The 25,222-nt window shown below is 63.2% G+C and overlaps 1 protein-coding gene across 1 annotated transcript in view; it reads right to left on the bottom strand.

The window, feature by feature from the left end:
* Positions 1 to 9,298, bottom strand: part of PTCH2 (patched 2) — a 43,532-nt gene extending 34,234 nt beyond the window's left edge. The window contains exons 1-2 of the mRNA XM_065409233.1: positions 9,194 to 9,298; positions 7,776 to 7,968 (exon numbers count right to left, since the gene is read on the bottom strand). Coding sequence (XP_065265305.1) covers positions 7,776 to 7,968; positions 9,194 to 9,298 — 298 coding nt within the window. The remainder of the gene's footprint in view (positions 1 to 7,775; positions 7,969 to 9,193) is intronic.
* Positions 9,299 to 25,222: the final 15,924 nt, after the last annotated feature.

Consider the following 25,222-nt stretch of genomic DNA (forward strand, 5'->3'; position numbering starts at 1 on the left):
AAAGATTTCTGCCCTCACGCAGCTTTGGCAGATTGAGCCGGGCTCCGACGCTGAGCTGGCTTCAGACAAGAAAGCGCCTTTCACAGCCAGCCCCGGCTGCAGGGAGAAGATGCTTCAGAGCAAATGTCACAGCGGAGGGAGCAAACAAAGCAGATTGTGAAGCTAATGGAGCAGGCTGCGGTGTGTTGGGGGGGCAAGGCGAGGATCTTCCGCTCGCTGCCTGAATACAAGCCTGGCTCCCTCTTTCGCTGGTGCGGAGAGCGAGGTCTGTCCCCGAGGGTCTGGACTAGCATCTGGGTCACCCCCTCCCCCCAAAAAAGAGCAGGGCGGGGGGAAGAGTCAGCTGAACAACGACACCGTGACGCAAAGGAACCAGGGCAATGCTCTGGCCGAGGGCAGCAGCAAAGTGGCATCCACAAAAAAGTCCGGAGTAAATGATCTTGGGATGCCAGCCAGAGGTGGGTGCACCTGCCAGTCCCCTCTCCGGGGGGCAGCACACAGCAGGGGGAAGAGACACGCCCAGGCAGCTGAACTGTACCAAGCACAGGCTCCAGTCAGTCAGATGTCCCATCACCAGCTCTAAAGAGCCGCGGGATTTTGGGGGGCCCCCAACTTGAGCCATCTCCCGCGGGCTAGAGGTTCACAGGGCGGCTGCTCAACACTTCCCGACAGAGCGACTCCCGCGGCATCACAGCGCCCCAGGTCGGGCTCCCCACTTCCCTCCGGAAAACGGGGCCTGTGCACGGTCTCCCCGCTCGCTCTGCCACCCTCACCCAGAGCTCCCAACTCCTCCGGCCGCAGCCAGGAAGCGGCTACCGGGGGATCCGATGCGACTGCCCTGGCTTGGTTTCCCGTGACCTCCGCTGCCCGCACCATCCAGTGACGGCCCTGATGGACTATATCCCCCCACCCGCAACGCTACTCCCCCTCCCCAGGCTAGTGCGCCGCAGCATCCACAGACACCCCCCCTGCCCCCCATGCACATACTGCTCGCCAGCTGGCCTGGATTCCAGCAGCCTGGCTGATTCCTCACAGCGCCTACACCCCTCCTCCCGCAGGCCAGCTCCTCGCTCGGCCGTTAGCACCCCCAGCGCCTCTCTGGAGCCTGCCATTAGCCAGGAGACCACCCAGCACTGCCAGTGCCCACCCCCAGCCTCTGCTCTGCAGACGCCGCCGCTCCCCTCCCACTGGATTTCCTCGCCCCCGGGCCCAGCTGGGAGCAGAGGCCAGGGCGCAGCTCCCGGAATGTGCGCAGGCCCCCAGAACGCCTCCCCAGCCCCCCCATGCTGGCCCTTTGACACGTGGCTTCGTCCCTCTTTCAAGGGGCACTGCGTGGAGATGGCAGGTCAGCTCCAGCCAGATCCCCCGGACTAGGGGCCCATCGCCCAGCTCCCCCCAGCGAGCTGCAGGTGCCCAGGGGTTCGTCCCCCTCCTGCCAGCCCACTGCGTGCCAGCACGGTGCCGACACCTCCCCGAGCAGACAGCCCCGTGAGCCACGCTGGCTCTGTCCGAAATGAAGCCAGGTGGCTACAGAGAGGCCTGCCACACCGGGCGGGTCAACAGGCCACCAGTGCCTCCTGGTCCAACCCCAGCCAGGACTGGGCCTGGCACTCAGGGTCCAACAGCCCAGCCGCTGAGCGGGGCACATGCTACCAGTCTTAGGTGCGAGGGGTCCAGCATGCACATTGGCCTCCAGGGGGCGCTGCTGCCCAGGAGCTCGGGAGCCGTGGGGGGACCTGCGAATGGGATCTCGGTGAGGGCCGCTGACCAGCACCTGCCAGAGAGCTTCCCTCCAGCATCTGCTACCCACCCACTGCTACTACCCAACTTCCCTCTGCCCTCCCCCCACGGCTGCCTCCCTTCCCCTTTCCCTAAGTCCCGCCCCGCCCTCCCCAGGCTGATTCGCAGAGGCCAGGCTCCGAATCTCCCCTCTCTGCCCCCCTGGTCCCACATACTGGAGCTTGGGGGCAGTGAGCCCCCCACTTTCCACAGTCCTTCCGCCGGGGGACAGGGAGCGGGGGAGATTCCCGCACGCCAGGTGGCTGGGAAGCTGCTGCACAGGGCACTGGGGCTAACGCAGCCTTCCCCTGACCCAGCTCTCGGCCCCATAAATCATCCCCAGCCCAGCCCCCTGGCCCTGCAAACACACTCAGACGGCCAGGAACAGCTGCCAGGTGGCCAGAGGTAACTCAACACTCAGCCGGGGGGTTCAAAGCCTCCAAGAAGCTAATCGCTTTAGAGGCACCTAATTGAACATTTCCACAGGCAATCCCAATTTACGGGCCCCGCCGTCTCTTTTCCCATCCCCCCCGGTGGATCAGGCCGGTCAATAACCCCTTCTCCATCATGGGCACGGCCTGTATGGCCTGGGCTGGTTTCCATTTTCCACGTGCCACCCCTCCTGCTTCCAGCGGCAGCTGTAACCCTGTCATGTTCCCTCATTCCGCAACGGTCCCGATCCCGCTGGCCTGGCGCAGGAGGCGAGCTCTCACGACAGGCTCCACCACGGGAATGGAGCGGGCCCCTCACAGGCCGGCCCGATGCCGGCCCGCCCCGGGAAGGAGAGAGTCCGGCGGTAGAGAGATACCCAGATAACCCTTGCAAGTGACCCGCACCCACACGCTGCAGAGGAAGGCCAAAAAAAAAAAAATCAACGTCCCTGCCAATCTGACCGGGGGGAAATTTCTTCCTGACCTCACATATGGCATGAGCCTTTAGAAGAGAGTGCGCATTGCCACCTTAGAGCACTGGCCCCACCCAGCCCCATGTCCCATCTCCAGCCGGGGACATCTCTGAAGAAGGAGACAAAAAATCCCAGAATGCATTGGGGGAGGGAAAATCCCTTCCTGACCCCTGCCAGTGGGGGTCTGAAACCCTGAAGCATGAGTGTTCAGAACATAAGCCATAAACTGGAAGTGAGCCCCAGAGGTGCTGAGCCTGGCCCCCACCATCACAAGCGGTCCCACCAGAGAGTCATGCTCATACGTATCCTGCCCTCTCTTCAAACTCATTACGTTGTTTGCCCCCCACTGTTCCAGAACCTGGGCTCTCCAACGAGGAGAAACTTTCTTCTAATTCCCAGCCTGAATTGGCCCCTGGCTGGTTCGTACCCATTTGTTCCTGTGCCAGCACCACCCTTCAGCTTAACGAGCTCGTCGCCCTCCCTAGGTGGCGTTTACCCCAGGTGTATGGCAAGAGAGCAAAGATCAAGTCCCCCCTCGGCTCTCCCTGGCTCCTCTCAGCAGCCAGGCCCTCAGGTCCCTTATCATCCTCACAGCTCTTCCCTGCACCAGTCCCAGCCTGTGGCAGGCGCCACACAGCAGCTGAGTGTGCGGCAGGGTCTGTGCTGCACGCTGGGGTCTGCTTGCTTCCTTCCCCCCACATAACAGCAGGGGCAGACCCATCCCTGCTGTCACCTTCTGGAGAAGCCCGAGGCCACGGCAGCCGGCAACACGTCCTGGAGCGTGGAGCCCCTTCCCAGGCTGGGGGCTTGATCAGTTGCTGCTGTCGCCCGTGGCTCCGGGGGCACCCTCTCCCCCCACAGGCGTGCTCTGGGCAATGCTCTTCTGCGTGCAGGGCAGCGGGTAGCTAGCTGCATTGCCAGGGAGCCAAGCGCTGGTGCAAGGTACCCACCCGACAGGACCCGCGAGGCCTTGGCTTCTCCACAGGCCAGTGTAAGCTTCCCATATAGTGCCCCCGGCCCATGGGACTCGGCCCTGCCGTGGGGAGAGACGGGACTTGAGCCTCCCTGGCCCATTCTGTCCTCAGTCTCGCTACCGAAACTGCTCTAGGTCTGCTCAGTGCCCGCCGCGCTGGGGCTGGTTTGGAGAGGGACCCTTGGCACCCCCACACCCTGGCCGACAACCGATCCCAACCCCTCTGTCACCAGTGACCCCGATCCGCGGGGAACCTGCAGCTCTACTCGTAGGCCGAGCGCAAAGGCACCAGTGACAGAAAGGATCAGGGACTTCAGCTGACCCAGCTCCACCCCCGTCTCAGACCGGGGCTGATCTGCTCCAGCCATTCCTTTGCAGCGGATTTATCATTTGCCCCACAGAGATACAAGCAGCAGCTGCCCTGAACCGTCTTGTACCGGAAAATCAAACCCAGCCCTTCCCAGGGCAGAGAGACCCCTCGCTGCCACCCTCCCCGGCCCCACTTCTCGGTGTGACCCTCTCCACCCTGCTCAACATCACATGTATCCCGAGAGGCGGGACCGGGGACGAGCCACTGCCACAGGATCTAGCCCCCATGCCCACTTGATGAAGGGGTCAGCCCTGGCTCCGCAGACTGATGGGAATCCCCAGGGCCGGCTGACGGAAGAGCTAGACGTGGCCCGAGACCCTGTGGCAAGGGCTGTGCCATTGCCCCACTGGGAACCAGGAGCGAAAGCCATCGGCACGTGCTGCCCTTAGGGAGCGGCAGGCGGCAATGCCCGTGGGCAGAGTGAGCTGCCTGGGGTCCCGACACGCAGCCCAGCACCGTGCCAGGGGACACTGCAGCCGCTCGGCCTGCTCCAGACTCTCCAACAGCACTTACGCCCTGCACAGCCCACGGGCAGGGCACTACACTGGGCCCCTCTTTGCATGGAGGCCCCCGCATCTACCCATCACTGAGCACCAGCGCACTCAGCAGTGGCCAGAATATCACGCCGAGCCACGGCCCAGAGGAGTTCAGTCTCGGAAGCACAGATCTGACCGCACAAGCCAGCCTCAGCCGCGTGATCGTCTCACAGCCAGAAAGTTCACACGGCGTCGGCAGATATCACTCGGTTATCGGCAGCGCTTGGCACTACTCTCTGCCCATTCAAAGCACTGGGCAGATGTCACCTGACGCCACCTTGCAGCGCGCTACCAAGCAGGTAAAGGTTATCATCTGCATTTCACAGATGGGGAAACCGAGGCACAGAACGGCCGCTGGAAGTGCCCAAAGCCCAGCGGGTGAGTCAGAATTGGACCCTGCCTCCTGAACCCATGACTGTTTCTCTAACCCATACAGCCCATCGCATGCCCGAAGCACCCGCAAAGCCACCACCAGTGCTCAGCGTGCCAAACAACACCCAGGCAGCACAAAGCGGCCTCTTGGGCAAACACGAGTCAGCACAGAGCAGCCCTGAGCCAGACAGCACGGCACCCAGGCCAGCCCCTGGCACATCCTATGGCATACAGAGAATCTCAGAACAACCACAATCCTGGGCTTCTATGTCACCTGAAACTCCCCCCGCGCTTTGAGATCTCACACGGAGCAGGATACCTAGCCGTGCCAGCACACCTTGATTGAAAGCACTCCTCCCCACACATCTCTCCCCCCCATGCCACACTGTTCCCATCCCCCCCTTTGAGACACTCAGCCCAGCTCTCATCTCCCTCAGGAACACATCTGAGATCCTGGTTCCTTGCCCCGTTCAACAGACACCAGTCTTGAAAGCTACCGAACCCAAGCGACCAAAATCCCCCATGGTACAGCCTTGCTTTGGATGCGGATAAAGGGGGGGGGGGGGATTTCCCATCTGTAAATGCTGAACAGCTGCAGTTTGGGATGGATCTATTTTTTTTTTTTTTTTTTGCCACAAATCTGTGTAATGCAGAGGAAGAGCGAGGGGAGGAGATAAGACCTCGCCTCCTTTTCTTAACAGCCACTCAGACACCCCTCTTCTCTGTGTGAAACAGGTGTGTAAACTTTACTGGCATTCACGGTGGGGAGGGAGGGAGGGGGGCTCTTTTAAAGGGCTGGGCGAGTAAAGTTGCTTCTATTGTTGAACAAAATCCAAGAGTAGTTGAGGACCACACATGGAGCTGGGGGGCGGGGAGGGAGGAGCGCTGTAGCTCAAAGATGGCTGACACAACCGGAGGGTGTGAAAGTCCAACCTGATGTGGCCTCGGAGAAGGGCTGCGAGAAGAGGCTACGCGGGTGTCCCAGGGGCAGAGAGGCCAGAAAGGAAAAGTCCTCCCGGAGCACGAGAAGGAAAACTCGGAACGCCCGGCAGCTGCGGGGAGAGCGCAGAATTCCAGGCTGAACTTATTAATAACAAAGGAATCATTTTTATCAAACGTTTCCACTAGGAAATGAGGCTTTGCTCTCGTCTGCCCCTTGCTTTCGGCTGTTTGTGTTCTCACTCGATTCCCTTCTCCCTCTCCCCCCGGGGGGCAGGCGCACGTGCCCCAAGCCAGCCCGTAACCGACAGCGCTGTCAGAGGTTTCATTATCTCCTCCGTCAGCACCTTCCGGATCTTCATATCAATAATGCGATATTGGAGCAAGGGCCTGGTGCGTCTCATTCGCGGAGGGAAAGAATTTAATTACACGCGCCTCCGTGGAGACACGGACGTGCATCGACAGCGATCCGGCTCCCGCACAGAACCCCACGCACCCGCCATGGCGTGCACACCCATGCACCCCCCCCCGGGGAAAGCACTCCCACGGGTGCCCCAGAGCTACCAAAATCTTGGGGAATGTACTACTTCATCAGTCTCCTCTCCCACCGAGCGCCAGGAGCTGCTCTGGGAATGCCAGAGGATTCAAGGCAGCAAATACTTCCATAAGGGGCCGTGCATTGTTCTACGAATTTTTACACTGGGGGGGCGTGTGTACGGTCATGTCCGGACATACATGTTTGCACGGGTTCACATGTTCATGCATGTGCAGCGTGGGGCTCTCCCTTTATGCATTTCTCCTATAGCACAGCCGAGGTGTCAAAGATGAGACCGGAGCAGAGCGTGGATCACAGACATGTTCACATACGTGTTTGTATGTGCCAGGTGTCCACCCACACCTTGGGAGGGCGCATGGAGGATCCCTTCAGTAACGCTCCCAGAGCGGCTCAGAGCCGAACCCAGCTGGATTCCGGTTCAGCAGCCCAGGCGCATTCATTTCCTGCCTACAACAGCCACCATTTCCTCCTACCCCCACAGGGGCACGGAGATCCCCCCCGCAGCACCCAGACAGCCCCACAGCGCCCACAGCACCCTCCCCCCCCACAGCGCCCAGACAGCCCCACAGCGCCCTCCCCCCCCCCAGCGCCCCGACAGCCCCACAGCGCCCACAGCACCCTCCCCCACAACAGCGCCCAGACAGCCCCACAGCGCCCTCCCCCCCCACAGCGCCCAGACAGCCCAGCCCCCACAGCACCCTCCCGCCCCAAAGCGCCCAGACAGCCCGGCCCCCACAGCACCCAGAGAGCCCCACAGCGCCCAGACAGCCCCACAGCGCCCTCCCGCCCCACAGCGCCCAGACAGCCCCACAGCGCCCAGACAGCCCAGCCCCCACAGCGCCCAGACAGCCCCACAGCGCCCAGACAGCCCCACAGCGCCCAGACAGCCCAGCCCCCACAGCGCCCTCCCGCCCCACAGTGCCCAGACAGCCCAGCCCCCACAGCGCCCTCCCGCCCCACAGTGCCCAGACAGCCCCACAGTGCCCTCCTGCCCCACAGTGCCCAGACAGCCCTGCCCCCACAGTGCCCTCCCGCCCCCCAGCGCCCAGCCCCCACAGCACCCTCCCGCCCCCCAGCTAGGGTGACCAGACAGCAAATGTGAAAAATCGGGACAGGGGTGGGGGGTAATAGAAGCCTATATAAGAAAAAGACCCCAAAATCGGGACATCTGGTCAGGTCACCCTAGCCCCCAGCAGCCCCCCAGCCCCCACAGCGCCCTCCCGCCCCACAGCGCCCAGACAGCCCCACAGTGCCCTCCCGCCCCACAGTGCCCAGCCCCCACAGCATCCTCCCGCCCCCCAGCAGCCCCCCAGCCCCAGCCCCCCGGCGCTCGGCCCGGCTCTTACCTTCCACCCACAGCTGCTCCAGGTCGGTCTCGATGGCGGCGGCGCGGAGCCCCAGGGCCAGCGCCCCGAAGAGCAGCAGCCCGGCGAGCAGCACCTTGCCGCAGTGCCGCTGGATGCGGCAGCCCAGCGCGAAGAGCAGCGCCTGGAACCGGGCCCGCAGCCACAGCGGGGCCTTGGGGCCCCCGGCCTCGCCCTGGGGGGAGAGGGGCAGCGTTACCCCGGTCCGGCCCGGGCCGGCTGCGGGGGGAGGTGACAGGTGCTCGCATCACCCCCCTCCGCCTGGGCCAAGGGACCCCGGGGATCCCCCTTCCTCGCAGCCCCAGGGGCCTGGCTCCCCACCGGGGGTGTCCTGGGGAGCAGGGCGCCCCCTGCGCGCAGCATCCCCCACCACTGCCTCTGCCCAGCGAGACAAGCTGCCCCCAGCCTCGCAGATCCCCGCCGGCTCGCTGCGCCCCCCCCTGCCCCCGAGGGTCCCCGCGTCCCCCCCCGCCCGGCCGGCTCCCTGCGCCCCCCCTGCACCCCCCAGGGTCCCCGAGTCCCCCCCCCGCCCGGCCGGCTCCCTGCGCCCCCCCTGCACCCCCCAGGGTCCCCGCGTCCCCCCCCCCGCCCGGCCGGCTCCCTGCGCCCCCCCTACACCCCCCAGGGTCCCCGCGTCCCCCACCGTCCGGCCGGCTCCCGGCGCCCCCCCCCCACTGTCCCCCAGGGTCCCCGCGTCCCCCACCCTGCCCGGCAGGCTCCCGGCGCCCCCCCCCCCCCCCACTGTCCCCCAGGGTCCCCGCGTTCCCCACCCTGCCAGCTCCCTGCGCCCCCCTTCTGCACCCCCCAGGGTCCTCGCGTCTCCACGCATTTGCTGGGTTGTCTCCCTCCCTTCTTTATGCCCCTGTCAGCTCCATCCAGCCTGACCCTTCCCCCCGGGCCAGTGATGGGGGTGCAAGGTCCCCCGGGCTCCCCCCTCTGGCTCCGCGCAGCAAGGGCTGGGGGGGACCTACTGGCCGCAGAGTGTCACACGTTCCGGGGGGGGGGGGGGGGCGGCCCCAGGGGGATGCGACCGAGGGGCGAACTTCTCCCCAGAGGGGCCCGGCGCAACTCCCCAGTTTGCCTGGCGTCCCTCCCCGGCCCCCCTCCAGCAAAGCCGGATCCGGGGGCACCGGCCGCGCTCCGCGCCAACCCGGCAAGGAAAGAGGGGAGGGCGCAGCCCTGTGTCCCCCCAAACGGCCGGGAAACCGAGCTCCCGGAACCGGCCCCCCCGGCCGGGGCACCGCCAGGGCGCACGCACCTCTCCAAGCGGCTCCCTCCCCGAGCTGCCCGGGACCAGGGCGGGGCAGATTTTAGGTGCCCCCCCCCCCCACACTTGGCCGCGGCCGCCCCGTTGCAGTGTCCCCGGGGGCTCCGTGGGACCGGCTCTGCCGCCCCCTCACCTTGGAGATCCGCTTCAGCGCCGAGGCGGCGTGGGCGCAGCCGGCTCCCCGGCCGGGCGGAGCGGAGCTCGGGGCGCGCTCTCCAAAGCGGGGCTCCGAGGCCATGGTCCGGCTCCAGCGGGGGTCGAGCGAGGGCGGGCGGGGACGGCGGAACGGCGAGGGCGGTAATCCAGGGGGCAGCGGGCAGCATCCGAGGGCTCCGCTCTGCTCCGGGGGATCCCTTCCAACATTATGTGGCCAGCCCCGGGGCCATGCGAGCGGGCCCCGTGCGCCCTCGCGCTGGGCTGTGCACTAACGCGGCGTCTTGGAGAGCACCGGGGTGCGGGGCGGCACCCACAGTGGAGCCACACGCGCGGGGAAAACCCCCTCCGAGCCGGCGGCAGCAGCCGATCGTCAACTCTCCCCCGTGCGCCTCGGATCCTGTCCCACCAACATTTGGAGCGAGCCGCAGCCTCCCTTCCAGATCATGAAGGGGGGGGGGGGTGATGGGAAAGCGCTCCGGTTCCCATTGGCTAAGGAAGAGGCAAATTACTTTGCAAACATCTCCTATTATTAGCTGCTAAGCAACAGCTCACCAAAGTGGAGACGAGGGAAGACCACCCAAGCAGCCCCCCTCGCTCCCTCCCTCCCGCAAATCAATGAGGGCAGAGACTGGAGGGAGCGGAGAAGAAAAAACTTCACTAAACACAGGAATTCTGCTCCAGAGCCTTTCAAATGCTCCAGCCTTCCCCAGCTCCTGGCCTGCCTCTTTTATTTATTATTGCAAGCGGACATGGCCCCATTGAGACAGCTGCAAACTGTCCCTTGCAAGGAGGGGAAGGGGAAAAAACCAAACATCCCCCCCCCCTCCTTAAACTGGAACAGGGAGAATTTCAAAGGGGGGGGGGCGTTGAAAGAGCCCCTGGGCTTGGCATTGGAGTATAATTGATTTCAAAAAGAAACACTAGAAAAGTTGCAACAAACCAGGGCAAACAGAAACCCAAGCCACTCTCCCCCTCCCAACGGCCTGGGCGAGGGGGTGGCACAGCCAAGCCGCGGGCCCAGGCCCGGTGGGAAAGCTGGCTGGTTTTTTTTTGAGTTTTGCAGGCAATTGAGGGGCACAGACCCCCTGGCTCAAGGAAACTCAGCACCCCACTTGCAAGTGGTTCTGGTGGGAAAATGGACTATAGGATTCCCGGGTCCCCCTCCCCCTCACTCCCTGCTCGGGGAAAGTGGGGGGCTGCCCCTTCTACGGACGGATCCTTTGCAAAACGCAGCTGGAGCCTCCAGCACCCACTAGGAGAGTGAGTCCTTGTCCTCAGCCCACTGGAGTAACAGCAGTCCCTGCCCCCCCGGCCATTAGGGTGGGAAAGCCAGAGGCTGCACCATGCAAAGCAGAGCCCCCCCCCCCCCCCCCAGCGCCAGATGTTGTGGTCAGCGCCCTCCACAAGGCTTCAGGCAGGGAGACAGAAAGGAAGGAAGAAAAGGATGTGGGGAGGGGGGAGCCCCAAAGCGGCTTAATTACTGTGAACAAATGACTGCTTAGAGCCCTGCCTGCCCAGCTGCCGGGCTGCGTAACAAGAGATGGGAGCAGCGCCCGCTGAGGACCCCCCTTGGAAATGCCCCTTTCCCCCACGCTCAGGGGGAGGCCGGCCGCCTGGGCCCTGCCTGCCCCCGGGAAGGAGCAGTTTTGAGGCCAACCTGCCATCTACTGCTAGATCAATTGGTTGCACTTCTTAAGGCGGCGCACAGAGGGCTCCCATCCATCTGACACGGCCCAGGGACTTTCAGTGTGACCCCCGCTGCCCAGCCCTTGGAGCCGAGGGGCAGGCCCCAGGCTGCAGGCGAGTCCTGCGCCGTTGTCTGGGCCCAGGACTCGGATGGGGTCAGGCCCCAGGCCCACTGAATCAGTATCGCCCCTCTGACAGTGGCCAGCGCCACGTGCCGTGGCGGGGGGTTGTTAGAACCCACCCATGGAGCTCAGCTGTTCCCAGAGTGTGAACCAGTTAAACCCAAGCCCTCCCCCTCCCCTGGGGGCAGCTCCCCGCCCTGCGCCACCCCACCCCACCCTGCAGTGACTGGAGCATTTCATCACCGCCCCCCCAGTTCTGCTAGGGGAGGTTGCCAGATAGACACAATCCCACCCCCCAGTGGTGGGGGTAGCTGCTCTGTCCCCTCGCTCCCCATTCCATACCTGGGCCCTGAGTGCTGGTGTCAGATCCCTCGTGGCCAGCAGCCCCCTCCGCCCGTCTTGCCCCAGGCCGCTTGGCCTCCGCTGTCCATTAGCCAGCCAAGCCAGCCAGGAAGCAGCCGGGGCCTGGGGGGGAGGGCATGGTGGGGTTTAGCTGGTCTGCAGCCCCTAGTTGTCCCCTTGACCTTGGCTCCACCCCGGACTGATGTGGCAGCTGCGCAGACACTCTCCCTCGGCCATCTTGTGCGGGACGCCTGCATGGCAGCGCGTAGATCACCCCGTGCTCCCTGACACATTCCCGGGGGCTGCTCCTGCTCTCCACGGCACCCCGTGGCCGAAAGCCCAGCTCCCCTGGCGGGCTGCATGGGATTGGGGCTGGTTTGCTCTTCTTACTGGGAATGTCAATGACCCAACTCAAACCACGCAAAATGCAACCCGATGCCACAATGATGGGCACCAGTAGCTAAGGCCTGAAATTCCTTCCTTCCATGTGAGAGTTCTGGGCTGGGCCACGCAGCCCCAGAGCCACGGTCCACCTCCGCTAGGCGTGGCAAACACCAGCTGCAAGAAACCCCCTTGTGGACAAATGTGGCATAACCTGCCCCCAAGAAGTTGCTTCCTAGCCCCCAGTACCTAGCAACTGGCTAATGCCCAAAGCCCAATGGGAAGCGCGGCTGCACCCCGGCCACAGAAGTGGCTCTGCAGGGCACCCTCCGGGGTCCCCGGAACAGATGGCTTCAGGCCCTGACATCACTGCGACGGGACGTGGCCAAAGGCTCGCTTGGCAAACGGGGGGGGGGGGGGGGGAGGGAGAAGCGCAAGCAACCAACATGGCTTTGAATATGGCTAAATGCAACTGTATCCATCCAGGAACAAAGACTGCCGGCCATACATCGAGGATGGGAGCCTCTACCCTGGGAAAGAACGACCTTGAAAAAGATTGGGGGGGGGCCTGGTGGCTAATCAGCTGAGCCCCCAGTGGGACCCTGTGGCCAAAAAGGCTAATGGCATCCTGGGGTGTATGAACGGGAATCCCATGTAGGCGCAGAGAGGTTGTTTTACCTCTTCACTGGGCATTGCTGGAGCTGTGTGTATAGTTCAGGTACCCACGAGTCCAGAAGGAGGCTGATGAATTGGAGCGGGGTCAGAGAAGAGCCAGGAGAAGGATTAAAGGCTTAGCGACCACGCCTGACAGTGACAGGCTGAGAGCTCAGTCTCTTTAGCATCACAAAGAGACAGTTAAGGAGTGAGCTGATTACAGTCGAAAGCCCCACATGAGGAACAAATAGCTAATCATGGGCTCTTCGGTCTAGCAGAGGGAGGTATAACATGGGCCAATGGCTGGAAGCTGAAACTAGACAAACTAAGGCGTATATTTGTCACAGTGAGAGTAATTAACCACAGGAACCATTTCCCCCGGGGGGTGTGGCGGATTCTCCATCACTGGCCATTTTTCAATCCAGACGGGCTGTTTTTCTAACAGATCTGTGCTAGGGATCACGCTGGGGGAACAGTCTCGGGCTTGTGGTATCCAGGGGGTCAGACTGGCTCATCCCAATGGTCCCTTCTGGCCTTGGGATCCATGAAGTCCCACTCCCCCGTGGAAATGACTGATCTGGACGGAAGAGGAGCATCCCTAGATTCTACACGGCAGCTGGTGGCCTCACAAACTTCCAGAGACACCGGGACTTGGAACGGGATCTCGTCAGCAGCGCCTGGCTGGAAGGGGCTGGCGGAGGGGCGCATTAGAGATCTGGACTCTTTGGTGCCGGACGTCAGTTACAGTGCGGCGGCTGAGGGGAAAGGCCTCTGTGTCTCCATCTGCAGCCCCAGGACTGTGGAGAAGACACAGGAAGTGAGGCAGGGTCGGGACTTCGATGCACAGAGACATTAAGAGGTTAAGAGGATGTAGAGCCCTGGCACATGGGGTCTGGGCCAGAGCCCCCCTCCTCAGCAATCTGGTAAGGAGCTTTATTAAGAAACCATCTTGGAAAGAAAAAATAATCACAGCCCATCGTTTGTCAGGGGCCTGCTTTGCAGAGAGACAATCCCACTCCAGGATTGTCTCATCCAGAGAAAGAAGAGAGACATCCTTCCTTCTTGGTTTCTGCCCCAGGCAAGCAGCCGCGCTCTGATGTAGAGCCCTCTGGTTCTGTCGATTCAAACAGAGCTCTCTCTCTGTCTCCACGCTTCGCGGGGTCCACCATCTGCGGGCCCCCCCAGCTTTTTGCTGAGTGCCATGCTGCCTTGGTGGTGGTTAACCCTGAGCACGATAACATGGCGGAGCAGGATCTGGAGGCCCAGGCGAGCTGTGAAAAGCTGGTTTCCCGAAGGAGAACTCCAGAAGATCTGGGGATGTGCAGAGGAGCTGCAGGACGTCTCGAGAGAGGTTCAACCAGCAAATTCCTCCCCCTTTGTCCTCCCTCCCGGAAGGAGATCACCCAAAAGGGCAAGGGAGAGACAAAGCTTGTGCCATCCCTCTGGGAGCGGCCCTGGGCCCAGCAGAGCGGTGGTAACCCCGACTCAGGATGGCCAGTGCAGACTCAGGGAGGCCAGCTCGTCTGTGCTGGAGAGCGGCTTGCACAGCGGGGTGGTGAAGGTCTAGGGCACGTTAGAAGTGGGAGTTCTGAGCATCCGTAGGGTCACCAGCAGCTGCACTCACGAGTCTTGCCAGCACGTCCACCAGGACACAGGTGCCCCAGGACACGGAGGGGATCTACGCAAGCCGCTGGAAGCAGCGGTGGGTTAACGCCGGTCCTCTCCCAGGCAGGTTCTCTCACCCCGACATGGCAAAGGGGACACTAGACACTACGTACCGGCTAACAAGACAGGACTCATGGCCCCCACCACAGGCTGTTTAGCAGCACGCTGCAACGTGGCACAACAGTTTAGGACAGGAAGTGAATCAGCGTCCAACCCAAACGGCAGCGGTAGGTGCCTTGTGCACCAAGAGACCCAGCGACGCCAGGCAGCACCAAAGCTGAGCTGCGTTTGCCAGATGTGCCTTCCTGACAACTCAGCTCGCTCAGGGCACCCGCCGTCACCTCCCCAGCACATCGCCCCTGCTCCGTGCTCTGAACTCCTGGGCCGAGATCTCCCGGATTCACAGTGCCGTGAGGGCAGCAATCCGCACACACAGGGCCTGGGGACCGGGCCGCCCGACCCGCTGTCTCTGTCTCTGCGCTGCGGGACGGGATCTCGCCATTCGCATATTACTGCTCACGGCCCCTGCAGGCCACAACCATGGGCTGGAGACCTCGAGGGGCAGGACGGTGCATCCAGCAGGGGGCAGCGTTCCTCCCCCGCCCCTGTCATATGTGGCGCCGTACGTAACACTCTCCCATCACGGCCCACTGCGGCTCCACTGGGCCTGAACCCGGCCCCTGCCGCCTGTCGGGGTTCTCGGAGACCAACTTCTCCTGGCTGACTCTGACACCCCCCCCCCCCCCCCGTGTAAATTTGTCTCAGGTGGGAGCACTGGGTTCCCAGGCCCTAGGAGGTCTCTGAAGCTGCTCCCGGGGCAACCCCCCAAGGCTCCCGGGGCCCAGCGAGTGGCTGCCCGGGCGAGGATCAGCCCGGAGGTGCTGGGGAAAAGCTGTCTGTACTGGGCCCAGCTGGAGAGCAGGGAGGAACCGCGGTACGCAACTCAGGGAGCAGCCAGTCCCGAGCGCCAGCCCCCCTCGGACTTCCATGGGGCCGGGTCTGGCAGGGAGCGCATGAGAGGGGGCCCAGACGGTTAGCCCGTGGACTTAGGGAGGAGACGCTGGCTAGGAGAGCCAGCAGGGACCAGATTCCTGCCGGGGGAGCCCTGCTGCCGGCGTGGCACGGTGCCTGGCACAGATTGAGCACCGCGTGGCTGAGAAAGCAAGAGGAGGGCGGGCAGCATGGTGGCCATGTTAACACTGGCACTGGGATCTAACCATGGTCCATACCCCCCCAGGGAGCGGTCGATGGGCACCAGGCAGCTGGTAGCGGGTAGGTTCGTTGACACTCAGCGGAGTCCAGCTCAGTTTGTGTCCCCCCTTGCAAACCCCACCCCGGGCACTGAGCACACCAAGGGACTGGGCTGCTAACGCCCAGCCCGAGCCCCTGCCCTGCTGCTGTCCTGGGGGAGCCTCCCAGCATGCAATGCCGTTCGCATTGCGACGGGCACCTCCGGCACACCCCCAGCTTGGCAGGCTCCGGTTCCCAGCGACAGCCTGTTCACCCGGTGCCCCCTGTGCGTAGAGCCAGTGCCACGTGAAATGTCCCCTCTCTGCCAGGCCACTCCTGCTCCTGGCTCCAACGAGAGCCAACAGCCTGGCCCGTCTTTCTTCCAGAGCCTGGCTAGACCCCGCCCCACTGCCCGCTCCATCACCGGCAGCTCTGCTGGCCCCCCAAGGACGTATGGATTTGTCCCCACAGCACCCCTGGGAGGCATCAGGATTAGCCCCATTGCAATGAGCTGTCTGCTGTGCGTCACCGCTGCCCTCTCCTGCATGGAATCAGAACTGCTCAACGGCATGTCATAGGCCCTACACTGCCAGCAGAGATTCTCCTCTAGCTGCTATGGGAACGGCCTGCGGCTTTGGAGCAGGAGGCTGGTGTGGCCATGGGAAGCAGGCCGGGGACACGCGGGATGCCTCGGGCAATGAATAAAGTGAGGTAACTAAACCAAGGGAGGGAATGGCTTCCCCGCGGTCCCACGGCAGGGAAACGGCACAGCAGGATCCGCGCTCAGCCCTCGCGATGCACGAAGCTTTGCCCCGGTCCGGCCCTCATGCCCCTGCTCCTCCCCAGCCCCGGTCCTGAGCCTGCGCTCGTCAGCCAGGAGCAGCTCCAGCAAAGCCAGCACACGTTCCTGGGGCTCCCAGCTAAAGGCTACCTGCACCGGGCACCAGTCTGCAGTGCCGCCAGTCAGTGCTAACCCAGGGCTGTGGGGCAGCACATGGGGCACTGGGGGGGAGGGGGAGGGGAGGCGAATGCAGGCACCCCCCCTCGGTCTGGAGGGGGAGCCACTTTGGAGCGTGGGTTGGCCTGGTGGTACCGTGGCAGGGAGCTGGTTCAGAGCCCAACCATGGCCCTTGGTGCCCAGCTGTCAGGAGAGGGCTGCAGCGTCACTGACTCTCTAGCGACCCCATCTGGCCAATGAAGCGTGTGAGTCTGGAGCAGAGGCTGGGACTCAGGAGAGCTGGGGGGGGGTCTATTCTCAGCTCTGCCACTGAGCTGGTGGGGGTCCTTGGGCATGTCACTTCACTGCTCTCTGCCTCAGTTTCCCCTCCCACCCTTTGTCTGTCTTGGCTCTTTAGATTGTGAGCCCTGGCAGGATACCACTGGCTAAGCGCCATCGATGGACCTATCCGCCATGAATTTATCTAGAGCTTTTTTGAACCCTGTTATAGTCTAGGCCTTCACAGCATCCTCTGGCAAGGAGTTCCACAGGTTGACTGTGCGTTGTGCGAAGAAATACTTCCTTTTGTTTGTTTTAAACCTGCTGCCCATTAATTTCATTGGGTGACCCCTAGTTCTTGTGTTATGCGAAGGCGTAAATAACACTTCCTTAGTTACTTTCTCCACACCAGTCATGATTTTATAGACCTCTAGCATATCCTCCCTTAGTCGTCTCTTTTCCAAGCTGAAAAGTCCCAGTCGTATTTGTGACGTTCTGTACCTTGGGAGAGCACCTTGTAACCCCCCATATTCCTCTCTTGTATATAATCGTGATCTTACATATAAAGCAGGCCATGTAAGGTATCAGGGGAAAGGTTATGATCTGCTGAAAGTCATTTCTCTATCCGTACATGTGTATCATTAATGCATATGAAGTTATGAGTATTGTGTAGTAGGGTGGTCACTAAAACACACTGTAAGTTGGGGAATCAGCCAGAGATTAGCTCCCTAGAGGCAACAGCAAGGAAAGTAACCAACGCCCGGGCGGGGTGTCAAACATCCCATCATCAGCCATTGTCCAGCAAAGGAGCTGCAATGCAACAACTCACCTGCATGAGGCCCCACCAGGGGAATTGCTCAACCTTGCCTGGAGACTCAGCAATGGCCTAGAGGTGCCTGGACTTGTGCTCCCCAAGCACATGGACTGAGGGTGTAAAACGGGCAGAGTGGACACATTCGGGGCCCTGCTCCTGCCCCCACCTCTGCTGCAAGCAACCAGGACACTGAGAAGAAGACAAGACTCCAGCAGAGGAGACTGGCCCAGGTTTAAGGAACAATCCTGTATATTAAGGACGGCAACATCCAGTGGGGCGAGAAAAACTGCTGAATCTAGTTGCTGCCAGTCTAATAGGGTTGAGAGGTTAGATTACGTGCTTGTATTTGCTTTCTGTTGGTAACTACCTCTGACTTTTTGCCTATCACTTAATATCACTTAAAATCTACCTGTTATAGTCAATACATTTGTTTAATTGTTTATCTTTACCAGTGAGTTTGCCTGAAGTGTGGGGCAAATCTGCTCAGGTTTTGCAAAGGCTGGTGTCTGTCCACTTTCCATTGATGAAGTGGTGAACCAATTAATAAATCTGCACTGCTCGTCTTGAGCAGTGCAAGACAGTATATTCCTGGGGTACAGTGCTGGGAGCTGGGGGGATTGGGCTGGTGCCTTTCTCTGGGTGAGTGGCTGTGGGAGCAGTCATGTAATCTAGCTGGGGGTGGGGCTCCACATGCGGCTGTGCTGAGTGATCACAGCACCTGGAGGGGTTTGCTGCTGGTCACTAGCAAGGCATTGTGAGAGACAGCCCAGGCTGGAGAGAGTTCAGGGGGCCCAGTGATCCCACGGTCCCAGGCTGCACCCTGGGGATCCCGTCACAGTATGAAACTCTCCTCATACGGCAGCTGTTCCATACCCCTTATCATTTTTTGTTGCCCTTTTCTGAATCTTTCCAATGCCAATAGATCTTTTTTGTGGCGGGGCAACCACATCAGCACACAGTAGTCAAGGTGTGGGCGTACCATGGATTTCTGTAGCGGCAATATGATCTTTTCTGTCATATTATCTATCCCGTTCTTAGTGATTCCCAACATTTGATCCCAAGAGTTGTTCATCTTCTAATAAGACCAATAGAAGTGTCATGAACTCCGCGTGGCTGGACTGAGAGTTCTTTGGTTCCCAGAGAAGGACTAGCAGGACTCCCTCCCAATGTTGCTGATTGGCCCAGGCCCAGAATGGCGTCTGCTGAGCACCACGCCCCCTGCAGGCAGGTTCTGCGGCACTGACCAGGCCTGGACGAGGACTGGGGGGGGCCGGACAGGGATTTCTTTGTGACTTCCCCACAGCTGCAGGAAAGGCTGCACACACAGGTCCCAAAGCTGCAGATGGGTAACTAGCACCTGGCTTTATAATTGGCAAATATCTATCCCCTGACGAGGAAGTGAATCAACATACAGAGCCAGGGTTCACTGGTCATGTGCACCACCGCCCTCTGCTGGATGGCCTGAGAACTGCCATTGCGGGTCATAGACCCCATGCTGCGAGGTGCTCACAGAGCTTTGCCTTCAGCTCCAGTGGGAGGGGCTAGTGATTTGGGAGGAAAAGCCAGTGGGGTCTCTGCCCGGGGTTGCTTTGCAATGCCAACGGGCGGGCGTTAGCTAGGCCCGCGAAGTGCTGGAAGGGTGCGGTGCTTGCCGAGAAGAGGCGGAAGAGCACGTGGCTGCTGCGACCTGGAGAAGGAAGAACTCAGCAGCTCCCAGACTGGAGCCGGTCGCTCTGTCCCAGCCCTTAGAACAATGGCCCTAGCCGAGGTACAAACATCGCCCCGGGCTGCATTGTGCCGCTGGGCTCTCGGCATGAGAGACGGAGTGGGCGCTTTGGCACGACAGCGGCACAGCACCGGCGTGCGGCTGCTTCCAGCAGGGGTCGGCCCAGCGTCCGTCCATCGGCGTGGCCGCACCTCCAGCGGGACTTGGGCACCCTGACGGCATCGCACGGGGCGCGAGACTTCTCCCAGCCGTGAGCCGCAGACTAGGCCTGGCACGAGGGGCTGAGGAGGGTGGCACATGACCTGGATCCTTGGCATTTCTCAACTTAACCCAGTGACCTTAATGCGTCCCTTGGTGGGATTCTGCAACGCCCCTCCGGAGCACAAGTCCCCTCCCAACCAGATAATGAATCTGCCCCGTCTGGGATGCAAGTCTCATCCTCCGCACAACACAGGTGGGGAAACTGAGGTGGGGCAGTGACTTGTCCCTGGCTGGGCTCAGCACTGCTGGCCTGCGCAGAGCGTGCCCCTCACAACACAAAACAGGGCAAGAGAGAGAACAATCGAAGGAGACTCTGCTGTAAACAAAGCGCAGAAAGGGCCGACGCCAGCGTCCCTCGGAGCCAGGGCCAGCGGCACGCGCAGACAGTCTCCTCCTGCACCTGGGGCCAGGCCCACAGAGACAGAGACCCGCAAAGTGCCCAGATGCGTCCGCAAGAGACGCGGATCCGGCCCTGCGAGAACCTCAGCCGGGACTGGGGCAGCGTTAGGCCTGGCACAGGCACCAGGCGGCTGCTAGTCCCCCTGGAAGACAAAGGGAAACCCAGCGAGATGAGAGCGAGTGGATGGATGCTCCAGGGACGGACGGACAGACGGACAAGCCATCTCCGCTCCATTTCCACCGTAACCCAGCATGGCCTGCTCCTGCCGCGGGTTCTCTAGGGCTCTGGCCCGGGGTCTGGGGTTTCCCCCCTTTTCTTTTGGGAGATGAAACCTGTGCCCCCTGGAGCTCCCTGTCTGGAAGCTGGCACGTCTCCTGGCACGGCCGCTGCCCTCTTGGGGACCCTGGGCAAACCCCTGCTTCTCTGGGCCTCGGTTTCCCCGTCTGTGAGCTAGAGACAAGAATTCCCACCACCCATGGGGGGCGCGGGGAGGGACTGGGCACTCTGTCTGTTGTAGCCCGTCCATAGTCACTGTGCCCACGAGGGCGTTACCGGGGCCAGAGCTGCTGAGAATGTAAGCGCAGTGGGACGGGTGGAGGGCGGGTAGGGGTAATGCCAGCTCCCTGCACTCATGATCTTGCCAATTTGTTGCCCCCCCCCCCCCGAGCTGCAGAGGCCTCTGGGAAGTGGGGGAGGGGAGGGGCGGTCGCTCATGGGAGATCATCCAATCCCCTGCCCTGTCTGACGCCTCCCACCGCTGGCCTGGCCCAGCCTTCAGGGCCTGTGATCCCTGGGGGTGCAAACGGGGCAGGGAGGGGTCAGAGGCTCGTGGGGGGGTTGGCCAGACGGGCGGGGAGGAGCGCGCAGGGGGTTGGCACAGACTTATACCCAGGATCCCCATTGCCCAGCCCCCGACAAGCTGCGCTCTTTGGGACACTGCCAGCCGTGCCATGCGCAGGCCCACAGCCTCCGACGGGCAAGTGAAACGCCACCCTGCGCGGGCACCGGGAGAGGCTACCAGCTCCCCACCAAGCCGCAGGCAGGGGGCCCGATTCAGCCGCACGCTCCTAACTCCCCTGGGCTGGCCCCTGCCCCGCCGGCCCGGGAAGACAGAGGCGGTGCGGATGGGTGGGGCGGGAGCCGTCACCCACCCTCCACTGGGCGCACCAAGGTGGGGCAGGAGCCTGGCTTCACAGCTGCTGGACACTGGGCTGGGACTCAGGAGACCTGGGCTCGATTCCCAGCTCTGCCCCTGGGTGACCTCGGGCAAGTCACATCCCTGCTCCCTGCCTCAGTTTCCCCTCCCACGCTCAGCCTGTTTAGATTGTCAGGTCTCCAAGGCCATAAGCCAGGCAAATGACTCCAGCCACAGAAACGCCGCCTTCTCTCTCCCAGGGGCTGGTTCCTGTCCTGTTGGCCAGGGCCTCTGGGCTAGACTAGCCCACGTCCACTCCAGGCCTCCAGCCGGCCCCTGTGAACACCCAGCCCCACGGGCTCTGCCCCTGCCCTGCCTGCCCGTAGTATAGCAGGTCCTTCCAGCCCGGCAGGGACGGGAGGGCACAGGCTGGGCACTGCCAGCTCAGCCCAAGGCCACAGGGAGTGGGGGGTGGGAGCAAAGCGTTCTGGGCAGCGTTCTGCCCCCAGCCTGAATTCCAGCCTTCCCGGGTGGCCGGGTCTGGCGCTCGCAGCGAGTGCCCCATGCAGTTGGTACCAGCCTAGCGGGTGTCTCAGGAGCCCCGGGCTGTCTAGAAGGAAGCCAGTGTTCTCCTGCACATCTGTGGGGGGCTCAGACACCCCGGTGATGGGCCTGTGCGAAATGGGCATAGGCCAGTTAATGCCAGGGCTAGTGGGGTAGCTGCCCATTAGGAGACACAGCCCTTCATGGCCCAGTCCCACTCCCGGACCTACCCCACCCTGTGAACCAGGCCTGCCTGCTCGGCCACACCTGACTCATCAACGCCAGCCTCGGGGGACGGCCCTGCAGGAGGCCAGGGTGCTGGAAGAGCGGCCCATGCCTATTGCTACGATGACCATGTGCTTCAACATGGCACCAAGGACAGCACTTGGAGCCGCCTGCTTCCAAAGCCCTTGCCACATCAGCCCTGGGGGAATCGCTGTGAGCAGTATAGGGCATATGACACACAGTGGAGCAGTTCTGACTGCATCCAGCAGGGGAAGAGGTGTCACAGCCACACTAGGCAGCCCAGTGCTAATATGGGCACACTGGGGGCCTGGCCAGGCCGGAACACCCCAGTACTGCCAGGGAAGGTGGAAGGTTATCAGTGCCCGCTGCAGGAAGGGGTGCCCTGCGACTCACTGGCTTGGCCCCCATTAGCACAGACAAGGGCACCTGCCTATGGCCTAGGGGTGCCACCAAAACACACAGGCAGAGCCCAGTCACATGAGGCTGGGGGTTAGCCAGATGGCCCCGACCCAGGCACACGAGGGGCTTTGCATGGATGCTGCGGAGGAGACGGCCCCCGGCGCGTGCCACGGCCCGGCACTCCCTGGGATTCGCTGCTGCCCCCCGGGGGCTGAGGAAGGGCTGGGAGCACCCCTCGTGCCGGCCCCTGCACCGTGCTCTGCCACCCCCCACCCCCTTCGCCTGCTGCCCTGCCCTGGTCTGTGTGGCCACCCCCCACCCGGCCCCTGCAGCCCCTGCTGGCTTTAAACTCTACCAACCCCGGAAAAAATGGAGTTAATACCCAGCCCCTGCCCGGGCAAAGCACCTTGCTGGCATCACCGGTGAACCCGCCCGGCCCCTCTGATGTGGCAGGCCAGGGCCATGTCCCAGCCGGGGTCTCTGGTTCGATCCTGAGCGGGGGCCGCTGGACCAAGCCCGTCTCTTGCAGGCTGGGGAGTTGAGCACATTTCCCCCCGCCCCAGCCCCCCGAACATGGCACAAACACTGAGGCCGCGCTCCCCCCCCAGCAGATCCGAGGGGTCGCTCCCGGTCCGGGTCACTCGCCCTTCATCCCTCTCGGCCGGATGGCACAATAGCTGGGCACGAAGCCGTCGGCCCACGGGACGCTCCGGCTAGCCCAGCCGGCGCCCGCTCAGCGACATGGGCTGCCGCGAGCTCCCCCCACCCCCGGCCACGTTCAGGGCCCCAGGGGCCTGGGCCCAGCTGGTCTGAAAGAGCCGAGAGGGGAGAACTGGGGACACAGGGAACCATCTGCCCTGGCCCCCGCTGGGGCAACAAACCCCCCCAGGGCCTACGGGCCGCCCCAAACCTGCCGAGTGCCGCGCGGGGCTCCGACCGGCCTTCTCCCCCCAGGGGCACCCACTCTCGATCACACACCCTCGCCCACCCTGCCGAGCCCCGTGCCCAGGGGCAGCCTGTCACCCCCACCCCCCACACGCCCGGCCGAGCCCCGTGCCCAGGGGCAGCCTGTCACCTCCACCCCCCACACGCCTGGCCGAGTCCCGTGCCCAGGGGCAGTCTGTCACCCCCACCCCCCACACGCCCGGCCGAGTCCCGTGCCCAGGGGCAGTCTGTCACCCCCACCCCCCACACGCCCGGCCGAGCCCCGTGCCCAGGGGCAGCCTGTCACCCCCACCCCCCACACGCCCGGCCGAGTCCCGTGCCTGGGGGCAGCCTGTCACCCCCACCCCCCACACGCCCGGCCGAGTCCCGTGCCCGGGGGTCCCCCGTCACACACGGGCAGCTGGTGGGACTGGGGGTTGGGACAGGCACAGGGACAAATTCCTCCCTGAGCCCCAGGTATTACCCAACGGCAGCTGCCCAGTGGCCTGTCGGCTGGCAACGGGCACCACGGGCCCCCAGCAGCCCGGGCTTGTGGGGTCTCTCCCTAGGTGAGGGCGGGAGGCGGATACATTGGGGCCACCCCAAACCAGCGAGGGGGTGAGGTGGGGGGCACTGGCCCCTGGCCAGGGGGGGTTGTTTTGTTTACAGAGCTAAACAGATCCTTAGCAGCCACCCTAGCGTGTGGAGGTGGGGCCGGGCGTCCCCACGCCCCCTCAGGAACCAGCGGCCCTGCCACCCACCGCCAGCCCCCGGATTAATTATGCTAATGGATTTCTTTCTTCCTTTGTCACCCTAATGAATGGGCCCCTTTAAGATGGCGAGGCCCTTTGTCTGGCCCCTTTTTAAGGGCTAGTGGCGGGTGGGGGCAAGCAGGTGGCAGGGCCCCCAAACAGGCCCTTTTGTCATCCTTGGGGGGCTTTTTTGGGGGGGCTGGTTTGGGATGCAAGGGGGGGGGCAGGCCGGGAAACTCCTTCAGCGGCTTCACAGTACTGGCTGACCCCGGTGCTGCAAACAGCCCCAGTGCTGGGGCCGTGCTGGCTGCGGTCCCACGCCCCCCCCCCCCCCCGTTCCCCTCCAAGGGCCCCTCCAAGAGCCCCCCCAAGAGCCCCGCCCAAGGCCCCCCCCCAAGGGCCCCTCCAGGAGTCCCACCCCCGGCCCCCACCGAGAGCCCTCCATGGCTGGGTGGGACGGGGCCCTGCAAAGCCCCCACTGGGGATTTACGCCTGATGCCAGGATCGGGCTCTTCTCGCTCGGGGGGTTCGGAGCCGGCTCTCCCCAGCCGAGCGGGGCGGGGCGGGGGCGGGGCGGACACATTCGCGCCCTGGCAGTCGTTTGGATGAGGGCGGCTCCGGGCGCCGGCTGGCAAGGGCAGGGCCCGTCCTGCCCACGTGGTTCTAAGAGGGGCCCCGAGGCCGCCCCGGAGCAGAGCCAGGCCCCCGCATCCCCAGGTGACGAGAGCAGGGCCCAGCTGGAGAGCTGCTCCCCCTGCCCCCCCATTGCAGCCCAGGCTCAGGGATAGTCATGGCTGAGGCTCTCCCCGCAGCGCAAAGCAGGGAGGCCTAGGCCTGCTGGAGGGGGCGGTGGGGGGCCGCAGCGCCCAGAGCTAGGATAGTGGGGGGTTATTGGTGGAGTGCATCAGCAAAGGTGGGAGAGCCCAGAGGTCGGGGAACAGGGGGGCTGCGGGTCGGGAGCGAGGGGCACCGGCTGAGCGAGCAGGGGGCTGCGGGTCGGGAGCGAGGGGCACCGGCTGAGCGAGCAGGGGCTGCGGGTCGGGAGCGAGGGCACCGGCTGAGCTAGCAGGGGGCTGCGGGTCGGGAGTGAGGGGCACCGGCTGAGCTAGCAGGGGCTGTGGGTCGGGATCGAGGGCACTGGCTGAGCGAGCAGGGGGCTGTGGGTCGGGAGTGAGGGCACCGGCTGAGGGCTGGGGTCACCTGCACCCCAGAAGCTCCCAATTTCAGGTGCTGGGAGACGCAATCTGCGAATTATCCTGGCTCTTTTACTGCCTGGGAAAATCAACTGTCAGGCAACGAAACCTCTAACTCCAGCGTAAGGTATTTCTCATCCAGCACCACCCAGCTACTCGCCCTCTGCCTCTAACTCGACTGGCACCCGCGGGCCTGTCCCACCTGGGATCCAAAGGGCTGGCCCTGCCCCACCCTTGGGAATCAGGCACCCCTGGAGGAAACGCCCGGGACTCCCTGCTTCACTGGCTGCTTTAGAGGAGAGGGTTCAACTTTACCA

This window comes from Emys orbicularis, chromosome 8 (genome assembly GCF_028017835.1).
Source record: "Emys orbicularis isolate rEmyOrb1 chromosome 8, rEmyOrb1.hap1, whole genome shotgun sequence".
NCBI lineage: Eukaryota > Metazoa > Chordata > Testudines > Emydidae > Emys > Emys orbicularis.